The 20376-nt window shown below is 52.5% G+C and overlaps 1 protein-coding gene across 5 annotated transcripts in view; it reads left to right on the plus strand.

Annotated features, from left to right (window-relative positions):
- The first annotated feature begins 1064 nt into the window (after positions 1 to 1064).
- The window catches only part of PPP2R5C (protein phosphatase 2 regulatory subunit B'gamma), a 130602-nt gene continuing 111290 nt past the window's right edge, over positions 1065 to 20376 (plus strand). For 4 of the 5 annotated variants that reach the window (XR_003969693.1, XM_030319989.1, XM_030319987.1 and 1 more), the window contains exons 1-3: positions 1066 to 1167; positions 2056 to 2121; positions 15763 to 15925. Coding sequence is in view for 4 of the 5 variants with exons in the window: in XM_030319989.1 (XP_030175849.1) it covers positions 1141 to 1167; positions 2056 to 2121; positions 15763 to 15925 (256 nt within the window). In the remaining variant the exon portion in view is untranslated. Of the gene's footprint in view, positions 1168 to 2055; positions 2122 to 15762; positions 15926 to 20376 lie in introns of all 5 variants that reach the window. The other variant, XM_030319992.1, reaches the window with a different exon arrangement.

Raw genomic sequence — 20376 nt, forward strand, 5'->3', positions numbered from 1 at the left:
TGCCACCAGACAGGCTGCGGAAGTAGTATGTTAACAAGCTAACCTTCTTCCTTCGCAAAACTCTTCTCCCCAGAGCTGTTAGCGAGCTGAGACAAATCACGTGACCGCCTGGTCACAATGCAGAGGTTTCCTCACGTGGTTTAAGATCGGGCCAAATTGAAGAATAAAATAAAATCCCATTGGCGCAGCTGAAGCCTGACCAGTGGGGCGGGGCCGACACGGGAGGAGGAGGGAGGGCCTCGGGGGCGGGGCCTGGAACCGGGGGCGCGGCTCAGTGGGGCCCAGCGAAACTGCCGCTCGCGCGGCCCCGGGCCTCCTCGGCCGGCCCTGCGCTCCCGCGTGCTGGCGCCTTAGAGCCTGGGGAGCGCCGCGGGGGCGGCGAGGAGGCGAGGCCGAGAGGTTGCCGTTCACGCCAGGCCACGTCCCGCCGGCTGCAGAAGTTGTTGCCATCCGTTTCAAACGTGGCTTTTCCACGCCGGACTTGTCCCCTGCTCTCTCCGCCCTGCACCTGCGCCGCGTGTGCCGGCCAGTCGCCGCCGATGCAGCCCCACGCCCCCTCCCAGACTGGGCTCGGCTCACCCGACCGGCCCTTCGCCGCCGCCGCCGCCGCCGCCGAGGAGATCCCCGGGAGCCGGAGCGCTTCAGGGGAAGAGGGGGTGGGACCGGTGCCGCGTGCAGGGGCGGGGCTGCGGGGAAGAGCGTTAGAGGGCACGTGAGGGCGCCTCGGCCAATGGCAGGACGCCTGGGGGCCCGTGGGGCGGGGACGTCGCGGGGGCGGGGCGGGGCGGGAGCGGCGGGCCGGGCCGGGCCAGGCCGGCGGTGGGGGGGGGGGGCTGAGGGGGTGACTGGGGGAGGGGTGGGGCGGGGCGGGCCGGGGGAGGGGCGGAGAGACGCCGCCGCCGCTGCCGCTGCCGCCGCCGCCGCCGCCGCCGCCGCCGCCGCCGCGGCTGCCGCAGCCTGTGGGAGCCTGGAAAAGGGGAAGTGCGAACGAGCGAGCGACTCAGTCCCCGAGCGGCGGCGGCAGCGGCGGCGGCGGCGGCGGCGGCGGCGGCGGCGGCGGGGGTCGCGACGGCCGGGGCGGGGACGCTGCTGCTGCTGCTGCTGCTGCGGGGGGGCAGGCGGCGGCGGCCCGCACCAGCCATGCCGAATAAAAACAAGAAGGAGAAAGTGAGTCCGGGCTCGGGCCGCCGGACCGGCCGGGCGGGGAGGGCAAGGGGCAGCGCGGAAGGCGGGAGGGAACTGGCCGGGAGCGGGGTGCGGCGGGCTCCGGGCTCCGGCGAGCGCAGAAGCGCCGCTCCGGGGTGGGGGTGGGGGCGGGGGCGCCGGGGCCGCGGGGCCCAGGACGGGCGGGGGTCCCGACGAGCCAGGGCGGGCGGGCGGGCTTGCGGGGGCGCGACCGCCGTGAGGGCGGCGTGGGCGTCGGGCCCCAGGCGGCGCGCGCGGTGGGCGTGAGGGGGCAGGTGCGGCCGCGGAGGTGGTTGACCCAGCCTCGCAGACGCGCAGGAGGGACCCCCGGACCGGGGAAGGGGAGCGAATGGCTCTGGCTGGCTGTTGGTGAAGAGGGACGCTCTGGGGCTCTGAAATACTATTATTATCCTGGGTGGCGGCGGGGATGGCCGTGAGTGTGCTGCGTTGCATTTGGGAGCCGGGGGTGGGGGGGGGGTACGCTTCTGCTCCAGGTGGAGCTTGGTAGCGTCTCAGAGTCACCCCAGAAATCCCCGGTCAGGTGGGAGGCAAGAAAGGGATGCAGTGTGGCTCTGTCGAAACACGGAGAGCACCTTACATGTGGGTTTATCTATTTCTGCCTGAAGTTTTCAACGCCAAATACACATCAGGAAAACGAGGAGAGTCTGAACTGGGGGGTGGGGGTGTCGCATCGCAATATTCTATGGTAACTAAGTGACGTGAGGCAGAATTTCTTGGTGGTATTGATTAAAATTAGCGGATGTTCTGGTTAAATGGTATAAATTGGGTTTTAAACTGCATTTGGGGTTGTCTGATGTTTGGCAGTCTAAAAATTGAGAAGTCTAATTGACTCTGCTTGATATTTCCCAGGAATCACCAAAAGCAGGGAAAAGTGGAAAAAGTTCCAAAGAAGGACAAGACATAATAGAATCAGAGGTAACTGCTCTCCAATATTTCCTTTCTGTTTTGTCGTGAACACCTTTTAACTAAGGGCAGAAAAACAGCGTGGGCGAGAAAACACCAGGGTCTTCTAGAGTGTTTTCCTGCGTGAGATTTTCTCGTAGTCTCCTTCGTAACCTGAAATTTTGGTTCTGTAGGTTTTACTGTTTCCGTCTGGGAAAATGTGGATGTGTTTCTGGAAGCTGTATCTGCAGCTGGTAGTTTAAGTTCGTAACCCCCACCCGAAATCTAGCAGCTCTCACTGTTGTTCGGGCTCCATTTAGCTCTCAGATTCTCCCCTCCCGTCCTTCCCCAGCGACCTGGTCCCTCTCAGCGTCTCCTCCTCTTCCTTCCATCACCTTTCCTTTCTCTGGCCAGGCCTGTGCCGCCCGTGTCCCACACGACCTCTCCTGTTGACGTCTGATTCCTTTAGCCTCTTTCTCCCAGAGCATCAGTACCATTCAGTTTATCTAGTTCGGGCATTTTTATACAACCTTCTCTCTTCTACTTGTGTTCTCTGTCTGCGTGGGCCAGTTGTGACACTTCTGCTTCTCACCTGCGGGCTCATTGAGGAACAACCCAAATGCTCACGGAGGCCTGTGTCTACCTGGCGGGGTTGGGGTCATTCCTTTGACACCATTGAGAGCGTGTGCAGAGCCAGCACTCTGCCTGGTCTTGTCTTGCCTGTGACGAGTGCTTGGACTGGAGCACCCCGGGCTGAGGACCCAGGAGCTGACTCCACCCAGGCAGAGCTAACTGGCCCTTGTGGATCATTGGTGGCCGAGAAACTGCTTGATTCAGTGTCACAGTCTCTAGAGCTGGGTCATCAAGGTCCCTGGTCTTATCACAGATGACATTAGTTTGTAAGTGTCAGCCCCCTTCCTGTAAGCCAAGTTAGAATGAGTTCAGTTCTGTCTGGAAAACAGTTAACTGGCAATTATCAGCAGTGGGCTTTTTTTTTTTTTTTTTTTTAAGTCCCAGCGTTATCTTTTCCTTACGATTTGGTGCATCCTAAGCCTCCCTCCTCTTCAGCAGGTGGTTTATTCCAGCAAATCTGTCGCCTTCCCCAAAGTAAAAAGGAGAAATCCCAAAAAGTTTCTTAAATAGTTAGGGATTATTTATGCCAGCCTTTCCCTGCCCTTTGTTTATAGCCGACAATCAAGTTTTACTGTGGCATTCTTGCTTTTGACCTGCCTATTTCCGTGTCACTCTTTGGACTAAATTGATTTAAGTGCAGTGCAATCACTCTGCAAGGTGGATGCTTTTTCTATCATTTACGGAGCTTTTATTGCAGCCGCAAAGGCTTCTGGTGCTCCCCAAACCTTTCTTGCTCCCATACCTGTCTCTCTCCCTGTTAGTGTGTCAGAGGACATCGGTGTGTATCACTCGTTTATTCCTGTTCAATCAGAAAGAACCTGGCTAGAAGGGCGGATAATGTTAAGTTTGAACCTGAACCATCCCTCAGCAGCTCAAAGACAGCCAGAACCACTAGTAAGTCAAATGCGTGTTTTTAAGGTGGACTGAGTTCCTAGACTGTCAGTTGCTTAAGACTCTTGAGGTGTGGCCTGCAGTGCCCGAGTGTGATGCCCCACTTGTCTTCTTGTATTTTTTCTAGTGCTACTAAGAGCTGGAGCCACAGAGCTTGAATTACCACCGACAAATACTGAAATGGTGGGCCCTTCACTCCTCATAAGGACACCAGAGGCAACATGGCACACTAATCACGACACTTGGGAGACCCCTGTGTCCGTTATTTTGCAGGAATGCAGATTGGGGCACTGCAGTGCACCTGAACTTTGCGTTGAGCCTGACTTTTTTTTTTTTTTTAATCGTTGCTTTCCCTCCTCCGTCTTCGTGTTGCGCCTTCACCTCTGGTTCCGCCCACTTACCAAACATGATTGACTCAGGCGCATTAAACCCTCATTCTTTTCCTCTCCTGTCAACGCTGCTCCGAACTTGAATGTTTTAACCTGAACGATTCAGATAGGACTGCCGTGCCGTGCCGCTTTTCAGACCTGTTCAGTGTCACGTCGCCTTCACGGCCAGGCCATCCTGTGAACTCACCTGTGTTAGGGCAGCTACCGCGCAGTCAAGGCTTCACAGCCTGAGAGGCGGGCAGAACAGGCCGCCCGCCCAGGGCAGGGTAGCCAGGCTTGGGAAGTAATCCCAGCAGAGAAAACCTAAAAGAACTTGGCCTACTGTTGATTGACTGCAAGACTGGAAAGGGTCCTCATACTAAAATCCTGGCTGCCTGTAACCCAGCCTCATAGAAGACAGAGAAGCAAGTGACATACACTGCAGAACACTTTTGGGTTAAACAAAGGAACATTTGATGGCGTGGGGTCTTTAGGAAGGAAGATGAAATCCCGCCTTAACGGATTGTAAGGGATAGAGCGGTGTAGGGGAAAGTATTTTAGCCTGGGGGTTATTAGATAGTAAAACTGCTGACTCCTGGTTGCCGTAAATGATGTCACCTGACTTCTGTGGCCCTGTTTCCTCACCCCTGAAAACACTTGGTGAGTTTCCAGCGTGGCCATTTTTAACTCTGTGGGACAGATTAGGCATGACCCACAACTTCTCGAAAGACCTTTTCCCTGCGAGATGTATGGCAGAATATATCTTCCAATGTAACAACATACCGTTAAAGGTTCTAACTGATGCTGTGCACATTTTGCTTTTTCTAGAAACTACTCCTTGAATGGTGTGTGTCGGTACTTTTGTTTTGCTCGCTTTCAAATACGATGTTTAAGTTTGACTTCTCCACATGTGTCCTGGGAACCAGAGCTTCTGCCCAGTCCTTACGGGTTTATTTCATGGCACACTTTGAAGGAGTGAGGCCGCAGATGGGCTCCCGGGGAACTGGAAGTTGGAGAACTCAGGAGATGGGCCGAGGGAACTCAGCTTGGAGCAGCCGTTCCCAGTGTGACCTTCAGAGCTGTGGAAACCTCACGAGGCACACTTGATGAATATCCAGAGTCTTAATAAATCGCTCAGAGGTTCTTAAAGTCCATTTTAGAAGACTGAGACCATGCCGTGGTAGTAGTTGTTGATAGTAGTTGCCTTAATTTGTACACTGCGTCCAAAGTTCTGTTTTCGAAAGTGTCTGTGCTCTTTGTAAAGTGACTTGTTTTAAGCACATTAAAGGTTGTTTCCGTGTTGTTCTCTGGCCGTGTATTTCGCATGTCCTGCTTCGGCTCAGTTTTGTTTGAAAGTCTCCACAGCATCGCTTACATAATATGTGTTGCTGAAAAGGAAGCGCAACAGTCCTCTCTCCAACCTGTTAGCTTATTCTGACACCTTCTGCCTTTAGTAACAACTCTTCTCTCTCTCTCATCTGTCCCTTTACATCCTCTCCCGCCCCCCCTTGGTGTTGCAGAGACAGGGAGCCAGATGTGCTGGGGTCCCGTAGGTGTTGCTGGGGGAGTCACATCTTAGAAATTAAAACTGAAATTTCAAAAATATCGATTCATCTAATAGTAACAATACCCATTACACGGTAACGTAAATTCACATTTTTATGAAAAGTATCTTTTCAAGAAAATTTGACTTTCTAGTCCCTCGGCTGTGTTTTAACCCGAGTGCTGGAGGACAGTGAAAATAGTTTGTTGGTAGGTGTGCTTTCCGGGAAAGGCGGCGGTGATCATCACCCTTGCGAGGAGAGTCCCCAGATCCTCCCCCGGAACATCAGAGCCACTCTCTGGGGGCCGAATTCTGAGCTTGGGCTGCAGCTGGGAGCCTCCGTGCCACGTTCCCCATTGTTCTCTTCCCACTTTTTTTCCACACAACCCTAAACGGGACTCCAGTGACACTCAGGACCCAAAAGACTAGTACTTTATTTTTATTTATTTATTTTTTTTGGAAATGCACATGCAACTATTAGTTCAGAGTGGGGTTCCCTACTTTTAATTGCCGCCCCTCGGCCCACTTCCCCAGCCACTCTGCAGCCCGTTTGCTTAGAGCCTGGTGTTCAGGAAAGACAGAGGATCTGCAAAGCGGGTGATCAGCCGTGGGCTGGAGGGTATGTGAGCTAGGGGGAGGTGCCATGAGCTTCCCATCGCAGTGCCCACCTCTTCTCTGGGACCGAGTGACAAGCTGGACACTCGGCAGACCCTGGGTGCCTCCACCCCACGCTCACCAGTGTTGACGGGTGGACCAGATGCTTCCCCACGGGGCTGCCCTGTGCACCGTGGGATGTCCCCCAGCACCCCTGGCTTTCCCCACCAGGTGCTGCTAGCCCTGCACCCCCTCCACTTTTGACAACCAAAAGTTCCTCCAGACGTGGCCAGATGTCTCCTGGAGGGCGGAATGGCCCCCGGTGAGACCACTGCTCTAGAAAGACCCTCCCCAAAAGGTGAAGTATGTATGTTTGCTCATAAATCACGCCAGACACATAGGCTTCTTTTAGAATAGCAATGCTCAGACCAAAGGAGCATCAGCACCCCTTTACAGTCCTAAAAATTACAATCCCCAAGAGCTTTTATTTAGGTCAGTTCTGGCCGATACTTTTATGAGAAATTAAAAGTGAAATGTTTAAAGTATTCATTAATTCATCTAATAGTAACACACCCGATACGTGTTAACAGAAGTAGCAGGTTTTTATGGGAAATAACTATCCACAAAAATTCACTGAGAAAAATGGCATCGCATCCTGCTTTTACAAATTTCTTTAATGTCTGGCTTAACAAGCTCGCTGGCTCCTGGAGTCTGTTCCTGCATTCCGTCTGTTTTGATGTCACGTGTCTTGTGGCCTGTGAAAAAGTGACATAATGGTAGTTACAAAGGCAAATCGTGTCTTCGTATTCTCATAAAAGCACAGACCCTGGGAAGTGTCTATGGGACCTTCAGGGGTCCCCAGGCCTCGCTTTGCATGGTGCCCTTCCTATGCCCCTCACTGTCCGTCTGAGTCTCTTGGTCTTGTAAGTTCCCAGTCAGGCTCATTGATTCTGAACTTGAAGGGAAGCTGTCCTCACCCTCTTGGCCCGCGTTTTTCCCATCTTTGACATTCGAGTAGCAATTATCGACTCCACCAGTTATTTATCATTGACACTGACTTGTACGACTTTTATGTACCCTGGTTTGCCTCCCTAACTAGATTAAGTACTCGAGGACAGCCATTTAACTTGATTCTCCCTTGTACTTGCCACATATGTGAGAACCTGGAGGCAAGAAATGTTTGTTTGTGGATTTTAAAAGTGCTCAGGAAGAAGGGGAGCTTCAAATCAATCAGCTTGCTGGGTTTTCCAGTCCGGTAAATTAGAGGGAAAAAAACTGCTCCTCAAGAGGCTTGTTTCTTTATCATCTTTTGTTCCTCTAAGGAAATTTTAATGCAGAGAAATTTTCTCGCGGCATCATTTGTTTTAAATAAATAGCAGCGTCCTAAAGCAGAAGATTATGGTACTTAGGTCGTTTTCTAACATCTTATGAAAGTTTTAAGAAGAGTTTTTTGTTTTGGGTTTTAGTTTTCTTTTATATAGCACCAGAGGCCAGGGGTAAGATGTATAGTCTCATGAGACCTTATTTTAATTAAAACAGTTCAGGGTAGGATTTCCTTTTAAATAAGCTTTCCAATATGATCTTCGGTGCTTTGTATGTTTTATTTTGAGTTTATTTTGGTAATTTTTCTCAGTAGAACACACCTGTGTGGTTGACCCTTAAACCACATGGGGATTAGGGGTGCCGATACCCTCACCCCCGAGACACACACACACGCAGTGAAAAATCTGTTGCATAACCGTTGACTCCCCCAGAATTTACCTACTCATAGCCTACTGTTGACTGGAAGCCTTGCTGATCACATAAGCAGTCAATCAACACACATTTGGTATGTTACAGTTATTATGTTCTAGATTCTTTTTTTTTTTTTTTAATGTTTGTTTATTTTTGAGAGAGAGAGAGGCAGGTAAAGCAGCAGGTAGGAGCGGTCAGCACCCCCTCCCTCTCCAGCAGAAACTCCATTACACGATAAATAAGAGTTGGGCTGAATTACACGAAGCAATTGATAAAGTTTGCCGGGTCACGGCAGAAGCAGGGTGTCCGTGTTATAGCAGTTGCGGCTGAGTGCAGGCCCGTAGCCCCGCGTGTAAGGGCGGAGAGCCTTCCGCCTGCATCTGCTGCGTGAGCCCGTCTGCCACCGGCGGGAATCACGTGATACGTCCCCAAGTCACAGGGAAAACTTCATGTGAAAGATTTCAGCTGTAAAAAGTCTCCCGCGTCTCCCTAAAACATCGGGTGCCCGCTGAGGGGGGTCGGGGCTCGATGGTGCCTGGCCCGGCGCCATCCGTACATCGTGGGCAGCCAAGATCTCCCGGGGCCCTGATCCCGGTCGGGTTTCAGAAGGGCCCCTGCGGGGAAGTGCTGCTGCCCACGCCCAGGCGGGGCGCTGTCATCCCCGTGTTCTCCACGTGGGGGAGCGAAGGACGAGCCCAGAAATGGGGGGGGGGGGGGGGGGAGTAATTAGTTTGAAGACCTTGGATTTTCCTTCGTCTTAAATATTTTATTAAGGTGAGACTTAGCCTGGCCCTAAAGGGATGGGAGCTGTGACCTCATGCTGTTTCTGCCCAGTGGCGAAGTCACAGTACCCGGAGGGTGCTAGGCGTTAGCCACATGTGGCTCTCTAAATTGCTGAAAATCAAATTAATTTAAAAGTTCAGTTCCTCCATCACCCTAGCTGCACTTCGAGTGTGCGGGGCCCGCGTGTGGCTGGTAGCTACTCCATCGGACGGCAGATAAAGGGCATTTCCTGCTTCACGGCAAGTTCTGATGGATAGGGTAGCCTTAGACCCTGCCAGTGTTTTCCAAAATAATTCCATTTGAGTGTGTGTATCTTACTTGACATTTGTCAGCTATTATCCTTTTTTTTTTTTACATTTTTATTCATTTTTGAGAGAGTGCTGCGGGGGAGGGAGGACAGAGAGAGAGGGAGACACAGAACCCGAAGCAGGCTCCAGGCTCCCTGCTGTCAGCACAGAGCCTGACGCAAGGCTGGAACACACGAGCCGCGAGATCATGACCTGAGCCGAAGTCGGACGCTTAACCGACTGAGCCCCCCAGGGGCCCCATGTCAGCTAGTACTCTTGATATAAAATGTCAAATGAGAAGGAAGTGGATGAAGGTAGGGAAAAGAGGATGGTGGAAGAGAAGGGGATCGAGGGACGAGCAGAGGAGGCCTTGCCACCACTGGTCCGCGGCTGCCTGTGTTCTAGACCTGCGCCTGATACCCCCACGAGGCCGCGCGCTCCCCCATAGGCTGGGCCTAGGGGAAACAACGTCCTTCTCCTCTTCCTTTTCAGATCGTCTGTCTTTGTTTGTTTTGGAGGTCAAAGCACACACGGTTAGCAAATAAAGTAATACAGAAACTACCCTCTCATTCCATCTGATCCACATTCAGGAGCAGAGCTCTCTCCCCCGCTCTGCTGATTAGCCACACGGTCCGGATCTTACAGGAACAAGTATTGCATGGCAGAGGGCGGGCTCTGGAGGAGGGCGCCCTGGCCGTGACGGGGGTGACCTTTCTGTCTCCCCAAGTTGTTTTCCTCCCTTCAGGCCATGCTCCTCCACCTCGGAGACCTCCCTCCGGGTGGCTCATTCACCAACAGTCACCCGGCAGGTGCAGCCTGAGACGCTCCTGAGTGCTGAGCGCCATCCTGGGTGCTGGGGGCGGGGGCAGCATGAGAAACAGCAGGACACATGCACTCGGGCAGTTTGCTTTCAGTGAGTGCCAGGTGCGCTGGTGTTTGTAAGGGCACTGGCGGCGTTTGGTTCGAATGCATCTCACACTTTGCAGAGTGGTGGTCCTGGGGCTCTCACCATCAGTAGCGCCCTCTGGTCACTGCGCCATCAAAACTGCACTTACGTGTTTCCAGAGGCTGCTTCACGTGGTCAGCAACGGTCTCACCAAGGAGATATTGTTAAAGGTGACACCTGAATGTGAAGAAGGAGCCAATAGTACAGAGATCCGGGAAGGGGCGTTCCAGCCAGAGGAAGTAGCTAGTGCAAAGGCCCTGAGGCAGCAGCGAGCTTGTGTGTCCACTGGAAAGAAGGCCAGTGTCTCTTCAGAAGGCTGAAGAGAAATGAGGGTGACTTGAGCAGGAGGGATAAAGTCAGAGAGATAGGCAAAGGCAAAGATCTTGTCGGCAGCCCGTGGCAGGATTTGATGGGAAGCCATTGAGGTGGTTTGAGCCAGGGAAGGGGGATGATCTAACTTAAGTTTGGTTTTTTTTTTCTTTTTTTTTAAGTTTATTTGTTTTGAGAGAGAGCGCACGCACGCCGGGCAGGGGCAGAGAGAGAGGGACGGGAGAATCCCTGGCAGGCTCCTCACTGTCAGCACAGAGCCCGACACCAGGGTTGAACTCACGAGCCATGAGGTCATGAGTTGAGCTGAAATCAAGGGTCAGATGCTTAATGACTGAGCCACCCGGGCGCCCCTGACTTAAGTATTTAAAAAGCTCCCTGCTGATGCTCTGCCATTGCTGGGTAGGAAACAGAAAGGCAAGAATTGGAACCAGGGACCCCTGGAAACACGCCCATCAGATGCCCGGTTTACACACAGGCAGAGGTGAGGCCCCAGCACAGCTGGCCATGGGCGCTGGACTCGGGTGGGCTTGTCAGCTGACCGCTCACTGGACAGGCCCAAGCTGAGAGTGTGCTCTTGTGGCTTCCAGCCCCGAAAGGCCGGAACGTAGAGAGCTTTGCTCTGAGCGGCCGGCTCCTACACTAGCAGCCTGAGTTTTTTCTACACAGTCTGGTTTCTCTGGAGACCACCTTTCTTGCCGCCGTAAAAGCTAGAGGCTGACTGTCACAAACAGCAGGGTTGTCCCAGGACCACCTGTTGAAGAGACTGTTCTCCTGTTGAGAGGCCTTGGCTCCCAGTTCTGTCCCACTGATCTAAGTGGCTGTCCTTATGCTAGTACCATGCTCTTTAGATGAATATTCCTTTTTTTTTTTTAATTTTTGAGAGAGAAAGAGTATAAGCAGCAGAGGGGCAGAGAGAGAGAATGAGGGAGACAGAGAATCCAAAGCAGGCTCCAGGCTCTGAGCTGTCAGCAGAGAGCCCGATGCGGGGCTCGAACTCACCACAACATCATGACCTGAGCTGAAATCAGACGCTTAACCGACTGAGCCACCCAGGTGCCCCATAGATGAATATTCTTTTAAAAGATCTTAAAAGGCATGCAAATATGGGTTTCTTAGGCTGTGTATCACATGGTGTCTGACACATAGTGGGGGTAGTTTGTCATAACATTGCAGAAGGGGGGAATTTGGGAAGATGCTGGAGAGTGGAATTGCTTGGCTGTGGGACACAAGGGAGGTGACGTCTGAAGTCCAGGGAGCGAGCAAGGTGCAAATCTGCTTCCGCTGCTCCCTGCCCGATCCCAGGAGGTCGCCCTGCACCCTGGCTGGGGAAGGGCCCTGGTTCCGGCCCAGGACCGTATCTGGCTGTGATTAGCTTGGGGAGGGGGTTCCACACGCTGTCGGGGACGCCAGGAGAATTCTGTAGAGGGCGGTGCCCTCCCCCCCCAGGCGCTGACCATTACGTGTCCCTCTGGCTGCTGACGTTTGGAGCTGAGGAGAACGATGTGCTCAGGGCATCTCTGTTTCTCCAGGCCCTGCCTCTCTCTGTGGCTCAGGGATCCCTTCAGGCCACCCTCACCTCCTCAGGCCTCGCCTCCCTTCAGAATGCTTCTCACAGGGGACCTCGTACGTCTGTGCACAGGGGGAGGCCATCAGATCTCTCCCTTCCAGCCGTCCTGTCCTGTGCATCCTCTGTTCTGTTGTCACTGCACGTCAGGGCCCAGATCCTGCTCTTGGCTCAGCTGTCCCTCAGCCCGGCCTCCCCTCGGTGCTCTGCCCCCCGCGGGCACGGAGCACGGTCAAGTCCCCCACCCCCGGCAGCCCGATGTCTCTCCTGTGGCGCTTTTCCTCCCGGCCACCTCTCCAAAGCTGTTACGGACACTCCGGGCCTCCCCACCTGCCCTCACCGCCCTCAACAGCCTCCACCAGCCCCGAGGTGCTGAGGCCGCCGCGTCAGACGGGTTGACCTCCTCCTTCCTGAGAGGCTTTCTTCCCCCAGCCCCATCCCGCCTCCTCCACCTCTTCCCACTCCGTGCTCCTCTGCTGGGCATTCTGGATCATTCAGTGACTTCAGTGACCACGCAGATGGTGGCTTCCATGTTCACATCCCAGCTCATGTGAGGTGTCCGAGGGCCGGCCGCGCAGCTGCACCGCCGGGTAGAGAGGGCAGCCAAGGGTGGGCAGGTGGCGGCCAGGACACCGAGGACAGGACTCAGCCGTTGTCCTCGGCAGAAAGAGAGCGTCTTGGGGGCGTGAGGACAGGTGTCACCGTGTCCTTTCAGACCCAGCATGCTCACGACCGGGCTTCCCCGCCCATTTCTCCTTCTCATCCCAGTGACCGGTGCCCCCAGCTGCTGGTCACCGTCCTGGGGTGGCTGACACCCCCGTGCACGGCCCGGATGACTAGCCTAGTCTGCCTTCTCCCCTCCTGCCCGGTCCACACTGCAGCCTGCGGAGCCTTTCCAACAGGAAGATGGGTTCGCGCTGTCGGCCCTTCCCCATCCCCTGCATGGCTTCGGGGTGCCCCGTCAGGTGAAGGTCAGACTCTGGGCTAGTCGGCTCTGTGGGCGCCCGCGGCCCCCAGCTGTCCACCCTGAGCCCTGCCCGAAGGCGGTCCCCTCATGACACGGCCTCAGGGGGCCTCCCTACCTGGTTGGTACGGGACACTGCAGTGTCCATGCCCTCTTGGAGCAGACATCCCGTGGGGGGAGAAGACGAGACGGCCACCTTGTAATGGAGCCCGGCCAGGCGGGCAGCAGCCCACGTTGCCGACTGCACCGCACGAAGGCCTCGGGGAGCCGACTCAGGGTGGGGCGGTGGGAGGTGCGGGGCCGGCCGGAGCGGCAGCTGGTGACCCGAGCATGGGGCTCTTAGGCCGCGTTAAGCCCACGGGCTGAGAGTCTCGGGAAGTGGCTGCGGCAGGTTGGCCTGGGTGGCGGAACCGGGGCCTCCTTCGAGAAGCTCACTCTGCCTGCCCCGAGGACAGTGCTCCGGGGCAGGGAGACCGGCAGGGCCCACAGCCAGGAGCCACGGCTCGGAGTCAGCAGGTCCGAGGGGGCCCTTCCTGCTCTCGCAGTCGTGAGAAGCCTCACGGGGTGTGTGTCCTGCACACACTGTCGGTGGGCGTGGAGTTCGTTCCGTTTTATGAGTTCACGCGGCGCCTGTGTGCCCGGCTCGTTGCAGGAGGTGCCAGCCCACTCCTGGCCCGGCGGGGGCAGCCACGTGCCCAGTTGTCCCCAGGGTCACCGTGTGTGCAGCACGGGATTCGGCCCGGTAAACAGGAGGTGTCACCTTTAACCTACTGGACGTATGTATAACTTAACGTTTAAAACAAGTACGTGGCTGAGGAGGAGCTGTTGGTGACAGTGGGGGGGCTGGGGAGGGTGGGGAGGTGGGGGCAGCTGCGGAAGCCGAGCCGAACCGTTTTAACCTGGGGAATCCCGGGGAGGAAGAGGGGTCTGGACGGGGTTTAAGGAAGACCCGGCTTTCGTGATCAGGTGGAAAGAGTGACACGTCGAGGACAATGTCCAGGAAAGCCCACTGTGAGGAAGAAGCTGCTGACTAGGAGGGCGGGGCACCCAGGCCCTCGCCCCCCGGTCTGAGTCCTATGTGCACGGGCATCCCGCATCCCGGAAAACTCTCCCCAAGGATTCTTCCGCGCCCCCAGCTTCTCATGGGGTTGTGGGAGGGGGGATGGGCTAAATGGGTCAGGGGCATTAAGGAATCTACCCCTGAAATCGTTGTTTCGCTATATGCTAATTTGGATGTAAATTTTTAAAAATAAAAAATAAATAAAATTAAGAAAAAATAGAATAAAAAAAATACAGCGTCTTGGGGCGCCTGCGTGGCTCAGTCGGTTAAGCGTCCAACGTCGGCCTGGGTCACGATCTCCCCGTTCTTGAGTTGAGCCCCACTTTGGGTTCTGTGCTGACAGCTCAGAGCCTGGAGCCTGCTTCGGATTCTGTGTCTCCCTCTTTCTCTGCCCCTCCCCTGCTCGTGCTCTGTCTCTCTCTCTCAAAAAGAAACATTAAAAAAAATTTTTAGGGGCGCCTGGGTGGCGCAGTCGGTTAAGCGTCCGACTTCAGCCAGGTCACGATCTCGCGGTCCGTGGGTTCGAGCCCCGCGTCGGGCTCTGGGCTGATGATGGCCCAGAGCCTGGAGCCTGCTTCCGATTCTGTGTCTCCCTCTCTCTCTGCCCCTCCCCCGTTCATGCTCTGTCTCTCTCTGTCCCAAAAATAAATAAACGTTGAAAAAAAAAAATTAAAAAAAAAAAATTTTTTTAATGAAAAATAAATAAAAATAAAGCTGCTCTTAACTTCTTAGTAAAAATTCCATTCGAGAGCGAGAGCCGATCGTTGGGCGCCTGAGTTGGCGTGAGCTCTCCCAGCCCAGTGTGATTGGAAGACCCTTAGTGGGCTCCTGCTTCCAGGGCGAGTTGGGTCGGCTTTCTACAGCCGCACACGGGCACCTCCGAGCTCCGTCCCTTCGGGCAGACCGGAGGCTCGGGAGGGGTGAGCAGGCTGCACAGAGAATCGTGACGGTCGACGCCCGGTGCGCCCCGGCATCGCTGCGGGGGGCCATGCACGTGCGTGCACCTTTGAGCTCCCCCCCCCCACCGTGGGCCTGTGCAGGCATAGGGACCCCCGGCTGTGCCGCACGTGCCCCCGTCACCCTCCCGCCTCCCCTCGGGTGTTTGCACAGCCGCTCCTGTCATTGCACAGCAGCCATGCATCCTGGGACGTCCCAGGTTGCCGCAGTGCAGTGTGGAGCTGCACGGAGGGGGTGGCGAGAGGGAGGAGCACTTCCTGAGGCTCCAGGGACAGGTGCTTTCACGTGGCTCTCACACCTCGCCGAGGGCGGAGTGGTGCGCAGGCAGAGGGGCGAGGTGCCTGCTCTGTGAGTTTCCTGTGGCTGCTGTGCCCATGACCACAGACTCCTTATCTTACACTTCTGGAGGTCAGAAGTCTACAGTGGGGCCCACGTGAAGATGTCGGCGTGGCGGGTGCTTCCGGGAAGCCGAGAGGAGAATCTGCCCCCTGGCCTTTTCCAGCTTCTAGAGGCCTCGGGCGCTACTTGGCTCGTGGCGCCTTCCTCTGACTTCTTCCTGTGCCTCTGACGCTCTCACCTCTGCTTTGTCATCTGCTTCTGTTTTGCCTTGTCTTGTCTGGTAAAGCCCTGTGATGACTTGGGCCCCCACCCTGATAATCCAGGACCCTTACCTCATCGCATCTCCAAAGTCCCTTTTGCCAAGTAGGGAGACCTCCCGGGTTCCAGGGATCGGGATGTGAACATCTTTGGAAGGTCATTGTCATCAGCCTGTATATATCCATCAGCCTGGATGGCAAATGCATAAGAGAAAAGTTTGAAACAGGAGCATCTCTAGAAACCCAGCATTACTAGGGGCGGGATAGGGCACGGACTCCAGCCGCTGTAAGGAGGGACGTTTAGGGCAGAGTGGAGTAAAAACTGTCCCGGAGTAAAAACTTGTGTATATTTTCCAGATTCTAATTGTGCTACAAGATACAACCGTTTGACATATGCGTCTGTCTGTTTTTGTTTTGGAAACAGATTTCCGGCAGGAAAAACAACCTTCCTGCTACCCCGTCTACCGTATCCAGCAAAATAAAAGTGCCCGCCGCTCAGCCCATAGTGAGGAGGGACAAGCGGCAAAACTCTTCGAGGTTCAGCGCCAGCAACAACAGAGAGCTTCAGAAACTACCGTCTTTGAAAGGTAATTTTTATCATTTGCCTTTTAAAAGTTCGAGCGTGCCCATTCAGGGGAGGAGTAACGTTCTCGTGGTTTGCCAGCTGCTGCTTCCTCTGCTGCGTTGATAGTCCACTAGGGTCGTCTTCTCTGTTACGTTTTGTTTTGTTTTGTTTCCATTTAATGCCACTGACTGATCTACCCAAGTGGTACTTCAAACCCCAGAGCTGTTTAAGGTGAACGTCTCATGCGTAGTCCAGGTGTAATACACTAAATGTCTTCGTGTGAGTCGTAAGCAGGCCGGCTGGCGTTCCCTGCGAGGACTTCTCTCCTGCATTTGTCGCCTTTGAACTCTAGCGATTCAGAAAGGAGGTGCTGCAAAGAGAGCACTCGTAAAAACTGCAGTGGGGCCTCCTCGTTTTCCTGGTCTCAGAGAAGCGAGAATTTAGCCGTAATCCTTTGTGGGCTGTCTTCGTATGAATCGTTTGGGGATTACTCTGCCCAGGGGGTTCTGCCAGGGAATGGTGCCCTTTGCTCTGAATTTCCCCCAAGATGGCATAGTCCCCCCTTTCCACCTGAAGGTGTTTGGCCCCTAAAAGTGCTCCTCTAGGAGATGTTGAGGTCGAAGTAAAGAAAACCAAGGAAAATAGGGTAAGGACTCCAGAAGTCAAGTGCAAACCTCTGAACACCTTTATATTTACTAAAATAGAAGACTGGTGTAGTAAACCATCAGACATTTTTCATGCCATACATTCACAACAATGGGTCTTTTTACAAGATGTATGAACCCAGAGCACCCTTACAGGCATATTCTAGTGCCTTCCACGCCGCAGGGCGGATAGCAAGGGCTCACTGCACATGCGCCACATACATCGGGCAGAGGCAGGGATGGAGGGAGGGAAGAATGTAAGGATTCATCGATGCCTCTCCTGCCCCTCGCCTGCTAGGAATCCGGGCTGTCCGCTCACTGCAGCCTGCAGAGCGCGAATCTGGCTTAGATAACGTCTAGCTTCATCTTAGATAGTTCGCATGCTAAGTCATTTTTGGGAGGGATGAATCCACAGGGCACAGGAGATTTTCAGGACAGTGGGACTACTCTGTATGATACATGGCATTTTGCATTTGTCCAAACCCACAGAATACACAGCCCAAGGAGGGAGCCCTGACGTGAACCGTGGTATTTAGTGAGTAATACTGTATCAGTATTGGCTCATCAGTTGTAACCAACGCACCCACACTAATGCACAATGTTCATAATAGGGGAAACAGGTGGGGGATAGTGTGAAACCTCTGCATTCAATGTTTCTGTAAGTCTCAAAGTCTAGTAATTAAAAAAAAAAAAAGAAAAGAAAAAAGTGCTGCTGTTGCCATCTTCTGAGAACCCCCGGCTGTTGGATCTTTGAACTTTTAAGCCAGCCCTTTAAAATCCTTCATGACAGTGTTACTGTCTTCTTCGGTTGGTGATCATTTGGATTTATCCACTAATTTATCGCTTTATTCTTCATTCTTGTTTGTATCTCCGACTTCTCTCCTGGGATCATCTTCCTTCTATTTGAATATGTCGTGTAGAATTTTCTTTCATGAGAGTCTACTGGTGGCAAAGTCTTTATTTATGTAGAAAATATCTTTATTCTGCCCTCATTCTTGAAAGGTGTTCACTGAGTATTGAATTTCAGGTTATTTTCCTTCAGTACAATGAAGATCAGCATTTCACTGCCTTTGACTTCCATTAGGATTGAGAAACCAAAAAGGAATTGTGATTCTTGGCCACTTTTCTGATTTTTGTCTTTAACATTTGAGTTTTCAATAGTTCCACTGCCGGGTGTCCAAACGTGGGTTTCTTTTTTTATCAGTCCTCTTGGGGATTCATCTTGCACCCCTGTGTTATTGGACTTCCTCAGTGGTGGAAAGTTCTCAGCTGTTGTTTCTTCTACATTTATCTCTCTTTTTTCTGTGGCTTTAATCAAGACGTATTAGACTTTTTCATTTACTGTCTTTCTTTTGATCTTCATCTGTATTTTTCAAACGTTTTGTGACTTACCATGTCCTATTCACGATGAGAGAGTCTCACGTTATCTACGGTGAAGGACCGGTTTTCTTTTTCTTAATTCTCAACCCATCGTGGACTAATGCTTTCATAAAACACAGTAAAAGTAAATAACTATAAAAGCGAAATATCAAATGCAGCCTTTTTTGTTATATAGCCAGTGGACCTAAAGTTGCCTCGCTAAAGTGCTACCAGAATCTTTAAACACCATGCCTCATTTCTGTTGCTCAGAATCTTCAGGTCTGTCCAGTATGTGCTGAACTCGCTTTGTTCAGCTTTTAACCTGAGATGTACTTCTTCGTTTATGGGAGTTATGTTTCTAACCTGCAGCATGACTTTTTTCATACTTTCCTTTCTATCTCGGGTCACCCTCGTCGTTTCCGTGGGTGCGGTAAGCATAGCTCCTTTGTGGTCCGTGTCAGGTAATAACGTCATCTGAAGTCCTTGTCACATGTTGTTCGTGATGCCTTACTTTCTTGAGTACCTGACTATTTTCCACTGTGTGCTGGTCATCGTACTCAAGTATTTAAGATGAATTAAAACCTAAGACAAAAGTGCCTTCTTCCATAGGGATTCGGTTTTTCTGGTCTTTGCTGCTTTTGCCACACACCTGGGTCCCCACCGGTGTGGGAGTGTTGTAAATCACAGCACTCATTTATTATGACTTGTTAAATCCGTCAGGCTGGTTGTCCGGTAAAATATTCCACTTACTCCCTGTCGTTCTCGTACATAGAGACTTTTATTGGATGGAATGCCGCATAACGCGGGAGATACTGGGGTTAGTGCCAGATACGCATTCGATCTGGTGACTGTCCTAAGTGATGCCAGATTTTACAGTGTGTTAGGGTGCTGACAGGTTGACCTCTCCGTCAGACGATGACACTTCCGTCTGCATCTGCACTGTCCAGAAGTACTGATGGTGATTTGAAGGTATATTTTGGCATCCTGCCAGCGTCTGTTTGCCACCAACCGTATGCTAACGCTGTACACACCACGCGACCGTGCTTCTTAGGACAGCAGTGGCTCTAGAGACTTAACACGTAATCTGGCATTCTTCCTCAAGCAGAGCCGTCTCCTACCAACTGGAGATACTTGGTTACCTTGACGTATAGTTCCCACTGGAAGTCAGGACGGGCTTGATGTTCTGCCTTTTAGTTACCGATTGCCCTCAAACGGTGAAAACCTAAAGATTTTTTTCTGGTTTTCTCTTTTTTGAATATCGTTATGAACTTAGAGATCCCATTGATTTCAGTGTGCTTCAACCTACTAAAATTGTTATCCTTTCTGATGTGCAGATACATAATCGTAAGCATTGGGTGTCCTTCGGGCTAACTCCCGTGTGTGTTTTTTGACACGGATGCATTTATTTTTGATTCCTTGACTTCTGAGACAGTAAGATGTCCCCCAGTCTCATTTTGTACCTTCCTTGTCCCAGACCTGGAATCGGCCATTTTCAGAGAGTCCTGATTTCTTTCAGCGGGGATTGGTTTTAGAGACCAAACTCTGGCTGCCGGGGGTGATTGTTGCCATTGGACTGCTGTTGCTTTTAAGTGCTGTCAGCGGAGGGAGTTGGTATATAAATACATGTATATTTTAGTCGTGCTTTCTTATTGACATTTTCAGTTCAACTCTAATAGTATGGTATTTTCACACGTTTCTTGAATTTTCAGTTTTATCTCTTTTACACTGAAAATCTTGGTTTCTAACATCGTTGACGTAATTATTGCTTTTTCCTATTAAAATCATTCACAACAACAATACTGATATTATTACAAACGCTAGGCACTTTGAATTGGCTCATTTCATTGCAGAAGAAGCAGTTGTGTTTTTATTGGGATCTCATCACCTTTTTTATTTTTTTTAATTTTTTTTTCGATGTTTTTTATTTATTTTTGGGACAGAGAGAGACAGCGCATGAACGGGGGAGGGGCAGAGAGAGAGGGAGACACAGAATCGGAAACAGGCTCCAGGCTCTGAGCCATCAGCCCAGAGCCCGACGCGGAGCTCGAACTCACGGACCGCGAGATCGTGACCTGGCTGAAGTCGGACGCTTAACCGACTGCGCCACCCAGGCGCCCCTCATCACCTTTTTTAAACGTCCGGGAAGGATGGCATCTTTAGGAAGTTTGCATCCTCTTACGTAAGAGTGTGCTCTGTGAAGGCCACTTTCATTTCCTTTTAGGTTTTTTAAAGTTCCCCTTTCTTATTAGGTTTGTACCTAGATATTCTGTTATTGTTGCTATTGTGAGTGTCTTCTAAATAGTCGTTAATTATTTACGTGAAGGCTGTTGATTTCTGTGTCTCGCTTTCACATCCTGCTTTCTTGCTGAATTGTCTTACTGTTTGCAGTAGTTTTTCAGCTGATTCTTTTGGATGTTCCAGGTACCTGGTTAGATCTGCATGTGAAGATAACCTCACCTCTGGGGTGGGG

Source organism: Lynx canadensis, chromosome B3 (assembly GCF_007474595.2).
Source record: "Lynx canadensis isolate LIC74 chromosome B3, mLynCan4.pri.v2, whole genome shotgun sequence".
In the NCBI taxonomy this organism is placed as follows: domain Eukaryota; kingdom Metazoa; phylum Chordata; class Mammalia; order Carnivora; family Felidae; genus Lynx; species Lynx canadensis.